Below are 12,052 nucleotides of genomic sequence, written 5' to 3'. Positions count from 1 at the left end.
GTCTCAAAAAAAAAAAAAAGAAAAAGAAAAAGAAAGAAAGATGGCCGTAGTACACTATTAAGTTTCGGGTGTAGGGGTTAGTCATCGAATATTGTTAAGGTGGGTCCTATTTCCATTTGAAATGTAAATATCATGTACATGACAACAGATTCTTTCATATAGATTCAAGATCAAAACGGCATACCTGCTAAGATAGACTGTTGACTCCAGGGGTTTCTTTTTTTATTTATTTTTATTTTTTATTTTTGAGACGGAGTCTTGCTCTATCATCCAGGCTGGAGTGCAGTGGCGCGATCTCTGCTCACTTCAAGCTCCACCTCCCCGGTTCACACCATTCTCCTGCCTTAGCCTCCCGAGTAGCTGGGACTACAGACTCCCGCCACCACACCCAGCTAATTTTTTTCTTTGCATTTTTTTTTTTTTTTTTTTTTTTGAGGCAGAGTCTCACTCTGTCGCCCAGGCTGGAGTGCAATGGCTTGGCTCACTGCAAGCTCCGCCTCCTGGGTTCACGCCATTCTCCTGCCTCAGCCTCCCAAGTAGCTGGGACTACAGGCGCCCGCCACTACGCCCGGCTAATTTTTCGTATTTTTAGTAGAGACGGGGTTTCGCCGTGTCAATCAGGATGGTCTCGATCTCCTGACCTTGTGATCCGCCCGCCTCGGCCTCCCAAAGTGCTGGGATTACAGGCGTGAGCCACCGCGCCCAGCCTCTTTGTATTTTTTAGTAGAGACGGGGTTTCACCCTGTTAGCCAGGATGGTCTTGATCTCCTGACCTCATCATCCGCCCGCCTCGGCCTCCCAAAGTGCTGGGATTACAGGCGTGAGCCACTGCACCTGGCCTACTCCAGGGGTTTCTATCAATACCATAAGAAACCTTTTCCCTTTGACATATTCTGGATTTTGTTGTTTGGGGGCTGGGTGTGTGTGTGTGTGTGTGTGTGTGTATGTGTATGTGCAGTGTCCATCTGTATCAGTGCCAGTGCCTGCTACATTCCTGGTTCTGTATTGAGGAGAAGGATGTATAAAGAACCATGAAATATTAGCCCTCACTTTGTTTTGAATTCTGAGTAATGTTAATTTTTCTTTTTCTTTTTTTTTTTTTTTTGAGACAGTCTTGTCTGTCGCCCAGGCTGGAGTGCAGTGGCATGATCTCGGCTCACTGCAAGCTCCGCTTCCCAGGTTCACGCCATTCTCCTGCCTCAGCCTCCCGAGTAGCTGGGACTACAGGTGCCCGCCACTATGCCTGGCTAATTTTTTTTTATATATATTTTTTAGTAGAGACGGGGTTTCACCATGTTAGCCAGGATGGTCTCGATCTCCTGACCTTGTGATCCACCCGCCTCGGCCTCTCAAAGTGCTGGGATTACAGGCGTGAGCCACTGCACCTGGCCTACTCCAGGGGTTTCTATCAATACCATAAGAAACCTTTTCCCTTTGACATACTCTGAATTTTGTTGTTTGGGGGCTGGGGGTGTGTGTGTGTGTGTGTGTGTGTGTGTGTGTGTGTATGTGCAGTGTCCATCTGTATCAGTGCCAGTGCCTGCTACATTCCTGGTTCTGTATTGAGGAGAAGGATGTATAAAGAACCATGAAATATTAGCCCTCACTTTGTTTTGAATTCTGAGTAATGTTAATTTTTCTTTTTTCTTTTTTTTTTTTTTTTTGAGACAGTCTTGTCTGTCGCCCAGGCTGGAGTGCAGTGGCATGATCTCGGCTCACTGCAAGCTCCGCTTCCCAGGTTCACGCCATTCTCCTGCCTCAGCCTCCCGAGTAGCTGGGACTACAGGTGCCCGCCACTATGCCCGGCTAATTTTTTTTTTTTAATTTTTTAGTAGAGACGGGGTTTCACCGTGTTAGCCAGGATGGTCTCGATCTCCTGACCTTGTGATCCACCCGCCTCGGCCTCTCAAAGTGCTGGGATTACAGGCATGAGCCACTGCGCCTGGCCGAGTAATGTTAATTTTTCTCAAAACTGAATTTTCTTAAAAGAATTTTTTTTCTTTTAGATTTAATGAGGTATTGCTAACTGAAGCCAGTTTGACATAGTGAGAGAGATGTCAAATTGATTTGAAAGGTGTGCAGCCTGATTTAAAACTAAACCCTGAATCCTTTTAAAGAACAATAAAACATATTTTACATGCAAAAAAATCATGTATATATGTTAGTATATGCATAGGAAAAACTAGAAAGAAGAGTGTTAGCCAAGCCATCCAATGTCTTATTTCTCTGTATGTTCTCAGCACCTTCTCAGTTAGATGCTGAGAACATACAGAGAAATAAGAAGTTTGAATGTAAATTCCACGAAGAAAGAGAACTTTTGTTTTGTTCTCTGTTATGTTCCCAGTGTCTGACACATGATATCTACTTGGTAAATATTTATGGGCTGGAAGGGAGAAGGAAGGGAGGATGAGAGGAGGGAGGGAGCGGTAGAAAAGAGTCCTGGCCCCCAAGTTGTTCGCTGTTATTCACAGCCAGGCTTGGAAACAGATGTGTGGGCAGAGTGCAAAGAACACTGGGAGAAAAGGGCTCTGAGTTGGTAGGGACTTTGCATAAACTCTCTCTCGTCCTTATGTTAGCATCCTCCTTTCCTCAGAAGAGAAGTCATTTGCAAAGTCATCAGGCATGAAGCCCATCTTCAAATTCAAGGCTTAGCGGGCATGGTGGTTCAGGCCTATAACCTCAGCATTTTGGGGGGCTGCAGCAAGAGGATTGCTTGAGCCCATGAGTTCAAGACCAGTCTAAGAGACCCTATCTCTTAGAAAAAAATTAATTAGGCTGGGCACGGTGGCTCATGCCTGTAATCCCAGCACCTTGGGAGGCTGAGGTGGGCAGATCACCTGAGGTCAGGAGTTCAAGACAAGCCCAGCCAACAGGACGAAACCCTATCACTACTACTAAAAATATAAAAATTAGCCAGGGGTGGTGGCAGGTGTCTGTAATCCCAGCTACTCAGTAGGCTGAGGCAGGAGAATCCCTTGAACCCGGGAGGTGGCTACAATGAGCCAAGATCGTGCCAGTGCACTGCAGCCTGGGTGACAGAGCGAGACTCCATCTAGGGAAAAAATAAAAATAAAAAATAATAATTAAAAAACAAATTCAAGGCTTATGTGGTTGCAGAGAACACTCTTCTTTGAGGACAAATGAGAACCAGATATTCCTGTTAAGTCGGGGGCACAAGTGTTGGCAATGAATATACTGTATCTCCAAAGCAGATAGATCTTAGACAACCAGAATCTCTGGGGAAAGGCCACATTCATCAACCTCTGGGGGAAACTGGCTTCAAGTGACTCAGAGGTGACACCCAATGTCGCTCTGGGTAACTACACAGAAATCCTAAACGGTGTTAAAGAAGAGGGAGCAAGGCTGCCCTTTACTTCCAATGCTGTCCAGCCAGCTCCATAAGGCTCTGAGAGGCTGACTCAGGTGAGCCAGGGCTCAAGTGAGGAGACTGGCCAGGGCTTGGCTAAAAGAGCCTCTCACTCAAAAGTAAGCCCAAAGCAAGATAAGCTGCATTCTCAGGGCTGCTGTATATTTTCTCCGCCTGAATAAGCTGCTGCTGATTTAGTTATCCGGGTTCTTCTCAGATTCCTGTGGCTGCATTTGAATAGCAAAAATCCTGGCAAGAGGAGATGAAGATCTGGGCTAAAAACTTCACTGAGGCTAACATCTCAGGAGGACCCTGGAGTCACATGAGCCTGGTGGGAATCTGCTTTGCCTCCTACCAGCTATGTAGCGCTGGTCACACAACTTCACCTTCCTAAGCCTCAGTTTCTTGCTTTTAAATGGAGATGATGATACCTATTTTGCAAGGTTGCTGAGTTGATTGCATGAGATCACCGACGTGCACAGTAATAAAATAGAAAAGGCTTAGCAAGTATTGCTGTCATTACTTCTGTGGCTGACATTTACTAAGCCCTTACCAAAGCCTTTGACAGTCACTGTCTTTTTTCCTTCCTTCCTTCCTTTCTCTCTCTTTTTCTTTTTTTGAGACAGGGTCTAGCTCTGTTGCCCAGGCTGGAGTAGAGTGGCCCGATCACAGCATCATGGCTCACAGCAGCCTCGACCTCCTGGGCTCAAGCAATCCTCCCATCTCAGCCCCCTCCCCTACAAGAAGCTGGGATTACAGGCATGTGGCAGGCACCACACCCAGCTAATTTTCAAATTTTTTGTAGAGACAGTGTCTTGCTATGTTGCCCAGGCTGGTCTCCAAGTCCTGGCCTCAAGCAATCCACCCACTTCAGCCTCCCGAAGTGCTAGGATTACCGACATGAGCCACCACACCCAACAAATCACTGCCTTTTTCAATGCTCACAACAAACCTCTGAAGTAGCTAATATTTCTTTTCTTTTCTTTTTTTTGAGACAGAGTTTCACTCTTGTCGCTCAGGCTGGAGTGCAGTGGCGCGATCTTGGCTCACTGCAACCTCCGCCTCCCGGGTTCAAGCGATTCTCCTGCCTCAGCTTCCCAAGTAGCTGAGAGTACAGGTGCCTGCCACCACGCCCGGCTAATTTTTATATTTTTAGTAGAGACGAGGTTTCGCCATGTTGGCCAGGCTGGTCTCGAACTCCTGACCTCAGGTGATCCACCCACCTCGGGCTCCCAAAGTGCTGGGATTACAGGTGTGAGCCACTGCGCCCAGTAAGTTTCCATTTTAAACACTCCACAGTCTGTATTTCCTATGAATTGGTACTTGGATCTACAGACTTGTTTGTATTTATGTTCAATCTTTTTGCCAAAAAATATTTCAAAAATGGTGTTGAGCGTGCTTTCCTCACAGACGCACAATCACCAATTGTCTCTTTGTGGTATCAGCAGCCATTGGTGCTTGATGACAGGATCCACAGTTCATTAGGAGTGCTTCTTTATTTCTGTTTGGTGAGGTGACCAGGTCACCAACCCTTCCCAGTTCACCTGGAACTTCCCCCGTTTTGGCACCTTCAGTCCCATGTCCCAGGAAACCACTCAGTCCCAGGACAGCTGGTCACCCTGCAGGAAAGCCATGTTTTAGGCAGTGACTCTTCCCACCCCCACTCTGCCTCCCTTTGCCATAGTGGGCAGAGAAGTAGGAGACAGGATGTGGATAACGGGCTGGAGAATGCAGGGCGAGTGGTCTGTATCTAGTGGCCAGTCTTGGGTGTAATTGACACCTTAGTAGTTGTCCACCTAGTATCCGCTTTCACCTTCTTGCAATCCCCTGATTTTTGATTAGGTGATGGTCCCTACCCACAGCCCACATGCTTCACGGGCACTGATGCTAGCCCCAGCTTCCATGACCAGCTGCTCCCTTCCAGAACCCAGGACGAAGCCGGTCAGTGCAAGCCAGTCCCCATGCCACACCTTGGGCCAATAAATCACAAGGGGTAATTTGTCAGAGGCATTTGGGAAAACATTTCCTTATTCCTTTTTTAAAAAATTATATTTACTTTTATTTTTTTCATCTAGAATTTCTGATGAAGATCACTCTTTAAAATATGTATATGTGGCCGGGAGTGGTGGCTCACACCTGTAATCCCAGCATTTTGGGAGGCCGAGGCAGGCAGATCACGAGGTCAGGAGATTGAGACCCTCCTGGCTAATATGGTGAAACCCCGTCTCTACTAAAAGTACAAAAAATTAGCTGGGCGTGGCATCGTGCGCCTGTAGTCCTAGCTACTCGGGAGGCTGAGGCAGGAGAATGGCGTGAACCTGGGAGGTGGAGCTTGCAGTGAGCTAAGATCGCGCCACTGCACTCCAGCCTGGGCGACAGAGCGAGACTCCGTCTCTCAAAAATAAATAAATAAATAAATAAATAAATAAATCAATCAATAAATAAATAAAATATGTGTATGTGTATGTACGTATGTACACACACACACACCATTCAACCATTGGCTGGGCATGGTGGCTCACACCTTCCTGCACTTTGGGAAGCTGAGGCAGGAGGATATCCTGAGCCCAGGAGTTTGAGACCTGCCTGAGCATCATAGTGAGACCCCATCAGAACAAAAAAAATTGTTTAATTAAAATATATATAATTGAATTTTATTTTATATATTATATATATGTTTATATATATACCATATATATATATATATATATAATTCAAATAGTTGAATTTAGGCTGGTCAAGGTGGGTCACACCTGTAATCCCAGCACTTTGGGAGATTGAGGCAGGTGGATCACACCTCAGGTCAGGAGTTCGAGACCAGCCTGGCCAACATGATGAAACCCCATCTCTACTAAAAATACAAAAATTAGCCGGGTGTGGTGGCAAGCGCCAGTAATCCCAGCTACTCAGGAGGCGAGTTTATGTTACTTTGTGTAAACATATGCTTTCATTCCTCTCAGTCAGAGATACCTAGGAATAAGATTGCTGGATCAATTTATCTTTACATTTTTATTAAACTTTCCAACTGCTTTCCAAAGTGGCAGGCCCCATTTTACTTTCCTACCGGCAATGTGGGAGAGTTTCTGTTTCTCCATATCCTCACCACTTATTATTCTCTTTTTGAGTATTAGTCATCCTAGTGGATATGAAGTAGTATCTCATTATGCATTGCTTTTCTTAAAGATATGGTCTCACTCCGTTGCCCAGGCTGGAGTACAGTGGCACAACCATAGCTCACAGTAGCCTCAAACTTCTGGGCTAAAACTATCCCCCCACCTCAGCCTCAGCCTCCTTAGTGGCTAGGACTAAAGGCACACACCACTGCGCCTGGCTAATTTTTTACCTTTTTTTTTTTTTTTTTTTTTTTTTTTTTTGAGATAGAGTTTAGCTTTTATTGCCCAGGCCGGAGTGCAACGGTACGATCTCGGCTCACCGCAACCTCCACCTCCCGGGTTCAAGCAATTCTCCTGCCTCAGCCTCCCAAGTAGCTAGGATTACAGGCATGAGCCACCGCGCCCGGCTGGCTATTATATCTTTAACACATCTCCAAGGTTTCCTCATCTCCATTTTGAACAGAGAGGGCTTCAGCAGGTAACAGCATCTGGCCTAAATGTATTTTATTTCTTTTGTATATGTTTTGTTTTGTTTTCTGTTCCTGTGTTTTTTGGTTTTTTTTTTTTCTTTTGACACAGAGTCTGTGTCATCTCGGCTTACTGCAAACTCCATCTCCCAGGTTCAAGCGATTCTCCTGCCTCAGCCTTCCAAGTAGCTGGGATTACAGGTGCGCACCACCACACCCAGCTAATTTTTGTATTTTTAGTAGAGACAGGGTTTTGCCATGTTGGTCAGGCTGGTCTTAAACTCCTGACCTCAGGTGATTCACCCGCCTCGGCCTCCCAAAGTGCTGGGATTACAGGCGTGAGCTACCGCACTCTGCCTATAAAAAATTTAAGGCCAGGTGTGGTGGCTCATGACTGTAATCCGGGGACTTTGGGAGGCTGAGGTGGACAGATCACATGAGGTCAGGAGTTTGAGACCAGCCTGGCAACATCGTGAAACCCCCGTCTCTACTAAAACTACAAAAATTAGCTGGGTGTGGTGGCACGCGCCTATAGTCCCAGCTACTTGGGACTTAAAGCAGGAGAATCTCTTGAACCTGGGAGGTGGAGGTTTCAGTGAGCCAAGACCGCAATAGTGCATTCCAACCTGGGCGACAGAGCAAGACTCCATCTCCAAAAAAAAAAAAAAAAAAAAAAAATCCAGTTTATCATCTGTATCACAGGCAGTACTGGTGTTCTGCTGTTTTCTGGTAAAATCTTCACTTCATGTTTTAAAATTTGTGGTAATGTACCAAGTATCACAGCCAATTCGTTAATCTTCCTTTCTTATAAATTATACTATTAGTTTTGCCTCTTTTTTTTTTTTTTTTTTTTTTTTTTTGAGACAGAGTCTTGCTCTGTCACCCAGGCTGGAGTGCAGTGGCGCGATCTCGGCTCACTGCCAGCTCCACCTCCCAGGTTCACGCCATTCTCCTGCCTCGGCCTCCCAAGTAGCTGGGATTACAGGCGCCCACAACCACGGCCAGCTAATTTTTTGTAATTTTAGTAGAGACGGGGTTTCACCATGTTAGCCAGGATGGTCTCGATCTCCTGGCCTTGTGATCCACCCGTCTCGGCCTCCCAAAGTACTGGGATTACAGGCATGAGCCACCGTGCCTGGCTTTTTTTTTTATTTTAAGATGGAGTTTTGCTCTTGTTGCCCAGGCTGGAGTGCAATGGCGCGATCTCAGCTCACTGCAACCTCTGCCTCCCGGGTTCAAGGGATTGTCCTGCCTCAGCCTTCTGAGTAGCTGGGATTACAGGCATGTGCCACCATGCCTGGCTAATTTTTGTATTTTTAGTAGAGACGGGGTTTCACCATGTTGGTCAGGCTGGTCTCGAACTCCTAACCTCGTGATCCGCCTGCCTCAGCCTCCCAAAGTGCTGGGATTACAGGCGTGAGCCACCATGCCCAGCCAAATCTAGGGCTGGAACATGGCTGCAGCATACAAATAGAATTGAATTCCATAGTTTTGTTAACCCTGTTTTTTGTTTGTTTGTAGTTGTTGCTGTTTTTGAGACAGAGTCTCGCTCTGTCGCCTAGGCTGGAGTGCAGTGGTGCAATCTCGGCTCACTGCAAACTCTGCCTCCCGAGTTCAAACTATTCTCCTGCCTCAGCCTCCCAAGTAGGTGGGACTACAGGCGCCCACCACCACACCCGGCTAATTTTTGTATTTTATTAGAGACAGGGTTTCACCATATTGGCCAGGCTGGTCTGGAACTCCTGACCCTGTGATCCGCCCACCTCGGCCTCCCAAAGTGCTGGGATTACAGGCATGAGCCATCACACCCAGCCCCTGTTTTGTTTTTGTTTTGCTTGTTTCTTAGGGTTGTTTTTCTATTTATGGTAAAGGCATTGGCTTTCCATTTGTAGCATCAATAGAATATTTCCTGTTTACAATAACCGTATGTCATAGTAAATGGTAAAGGGATTTAAAGCAGTGGTTTTCAGCTGCCAGAGGCCTGAGAGAGTTTGGGCACAGTCTGTGTGATCGGGCAGAAGGCCTGTGGGAAGTTTAGCTGAGGACAGGGCCAGGAAAGGTGATGGACGGTGGGGGTCTGTCCTGGTCACCAGGCCCCTGGGTCCTGCCCACCTGCTTGGAGCTCCCCACCCATCACACATGATGCTGCCAAGCCCTCTGGGTATTGTGAGCAAATACCTTAGGAGAGAAGCTGATGAGCTTTGTTTCTTGAAATGCACAGATTCCTTGGACATCCCTGAGAGGTCAATCATGAAAGTCAACTTGGTTTTCTCCCCCTCATTTGGGTTCAGAATTTAAAGTCCACACACACAGGCAGTAAGATGATATAGATAAGGACATCATCACTCGGTTTCGGATGTTAAAATGTCTAGGTGGGTTAGGGGTGATTTGAGATCACACAACCTTGTGCCACAAAGAGGAATTCCCAGGCCGGAGGGAGACATTTTATTGCCATGTTATGATCTTATCATTGAGTTGAAAGGCAATCTTGTTTCATTTTGGATTCTTTCTTATGTTTATGTCTTATAAGGGCACTTTGAATTTCCAAGCAAATAATAATTTTGAATTAGCTTTTAATCATTGACTTCTAGCACAGTTATATGATCAGAAACATGCTGTGTGATTTGATTGCTCTCAAATATATTGAGATTTGCTGGAACAAAATAAGTCAGGTTAATTTTTGTAAATATACCATGCATGCTTAAAATGAATGTATGTACCTTTGTTCCTGAGATACAGGTTGATGGACGGATGGCTACATGGATGTGATGGAGATGGTTTACTATCGGGACCTTCCGCATCCTGCTGATGTTTTGTTGCTTAGGATATGAATGGCTGAGCGGAGGCTGTAAAACCTGGCACTCTGCTTGGGTATGAGGTTCTTCCTGCCATCCTGCCATCATTTATTTTTTATGTTTTGTCGCCAAAAGTGACCTTGAGGAACCCTGGGAGCTCAGGAAGGAAGGAGCGCCCAGAAGCAGGGACAGGGAGCTGGTTGGGGAGGACCAGAAATCAGGTTTGTGAAGGTTCCAGAGAGGACCTGTCCTTGGGAGGAGAGTGGAAGACTGAGATGGGGGAGGGGTCATTGGCATTGTCCATTGTGAGGCACCACCGGGGTCATCAGGGATTGGTGGAGAGGGAGTATAAAGCCCCAGGGTTGCTAAGGGAGGGCCCAGACCGAAGAAGGTTTGGTGGATAGCAGAACGTTTGTCTCCCTCTAATTGCTCCTAAACCTCACGCTCCCTTGCCCTGCATGTCCTGTTGCTTCCCTGATCTTCTCCGTGACCTGTAGCTAAACCTTCCACCAGCGCTTGAGAACTTAATTTGAACCGGATCCTTTCCAAGACCCCTTTCTTCTTCCCCTCCTCCTCCTCCACCTCCTCCAGGTGCCCAACAGCCCCCTTCTCCTCCTTTCCCTTCCCTTACTTCCCCCCTTCCCCTCCCCTTCCCCTCCCCCTCCCCTCCCCCTCCCCAACTCAGATCCCGGCCCGGTCCGGTCCCCTTCCCTCCCCCCTTCCCTAAGCCACCTCCACCTCTATCCTGGCCGCCTCAGGGCGCCCTGAAAGGACCAGGACATGCGGGTGCGGTGGATGCTCTTTTGGCTCCTCTTTTGGCTCCTGCTGGAATTTATCAGCCATCAGTGCATCTCTGTGAGTAGACTCTGGACCCGTGGGGTTTCTTCCTTTTTACTGGGCTGTGTCACGCAGCATGAAATGACACAGCTCAGGCCTGTAATCCCAGCACTTTAGGGGGCCGAGGTGGGCAGATCACTTGAGTCCAGGAGTTGAAGACTAGCCAGGGCATCATAGCGAAACCCCATCTCTACAAAAAATTCCAAAAAAGATTAGTTGGGCCTGGTGGTGTGTACCTGTTATCCCAGTTACTGGAGAGGCTGAGGTGAGAGGATCGCTTGGGCCCAGGAGCTGGACGTTGCAGTGAGCCGAGATGGCCCCGCTGCACTCTTGTCTCTAACAAACAAAATGGACCAAAACAAAGTGAAATGTCATTTGATTTGTGTCATCTGGTTTGATGACTTTTTTTTTTTTTTCTTTTTTTTTAGACAGAGTCTCACTCTGTCGCCCAGGCTGGAGTGCAGTGGCAAGATCTCGGCTCACTGCAACCTCCGCTTCTGGGGTTCAAGCAATTGTCCTGCCTCAGCCTCCTGAGTAGCTCAGATTACAACGCCTGGCTAATTTTTGTATTTTTAGTAGACCACCACGCCTGGCTAATTTTTATATTTTTAGTAGAGACGGGGTTTCACCATGTTCCCAGGATAGTCTCCATCTCTTGACCTCGTGATCCGCCTGCCTCAGCCTCCCAGTGCTGGGATTACAGGCGTGGGCCACCGCGCCTGGCCAAAATATATAACCTTAAGTGTAAGTTTACTAACTTTGGAAAGTACATACACCAGCATAAACCAACCCCCTTTCAAGATCTACATTATTTTATTTATTTATTTATTTTTTGAGACAGTTTCTCCCTTGTTGCCCAGGCTGGAGTGCAATGGGGCAATATCAGCTCACCTCAACCTCTGCTTCCCAGGTTCGAGCGATTCTCCTGCCTCAGCCTCCCGAGTGGCTGGGATTACAGACATATGCCACCACTCCCAGCTAATTTTGTATTTTTAGTAGAGGTAGGGTTTCTCCATGTTGGTCAGGCTGGTTTTGAACTCCCGACCTCAGGTGATCCGCCCGCCTCGGCCTCCCAAAGCGTTGGGATTACAGGCGTGAACCACCGTGCCCAGCCAAGATCTACACTATTATGTCACCCCAGAAAGTGAACTCTCACTCTTCCCAGCCGGTCTCTTTCTTATCATAGGTTAGCTTGCTTATTCTGGAATTTCGCGTATACAGATGCATGCCATGCCATAGGTACTCTTTTGTGTCTGCTTTGTTCTGCTCAACACCATGTTTCTGAAATCATTACCATTGTTGTATGGTTCTCTAACTCCATCATTTCCATTTCAGACTCAGCATATACTGAGTTCAACCTGTTGAAGGGCTATCTCTGTTTAATTCACCATCTTGAAAGAAACATTTAAAATTCAGATGTTTTCAAGAATATATAGTTAAATCCTGAGGAATCGATGTAGAAATGTTATCACA

The 12,052-nt window shown here is 46.8% G+C and overlaps 1 protein-coding gene across 13 annotated transcripts in view; it reads left to right on the top strand.

The window, feature by feature from the left end:
• Positions 1 to 12,052, top strand: part of NPIPB2 (nuclear pore complex interacting protein family member B2) — a 49,011-nt gene that overhangs the window by 23,678 nt on the left and 13,281 nt on the right. For 5 of the 13 annotated variants that reach the window (XM_054668871.2, XM_063796688.1, XM_054668868.2 and 2 more), the window contains one exon: positions 3,585 to 3,698. The exons of 5 other annotated variants lie outside the window; for them this stretch is intronic. In XM_054668871.2, coding sequence (XP_054524846.1) covers positions 3,630 to 3,698 — 69 coding nt within the window. In that variant the 5' untranslated portion in view covers positions 3,585 to 3,629. Of the gene's footprint in view, positions 1 to 3,584; positions 3,699 to 6,769; positions 6,959 to 9,686; positions 9,964 to 10,500; positions 10,598 to 12,052 lie in introns of those variants that run through there. 3 more of the 13 variants (XM_063796690.1, XM_063796687.1, XM_054668879.2) reach the window with 3 other exon arrangements.

The sequence above is a fragment of the Pan troglodytes genome, chromosome 18 (assembly GCF_028858775.2).
Source record: "Pan troglodytes isolate AG18354 chromosome 18, NHGRI_mPanTro3-v2.0_pri, whole genome shotgun sequence".
Lineage (NCBI taxonomy): Eukaryota > Metazoa > Chordata > Mammalia > Primates > Hominidae > Pan > Pan troglodytes.
Note: the sequence above shows the minus strand (reverse complement) of the source record. Positions and strands in the feature narration are given on the sequence as shown.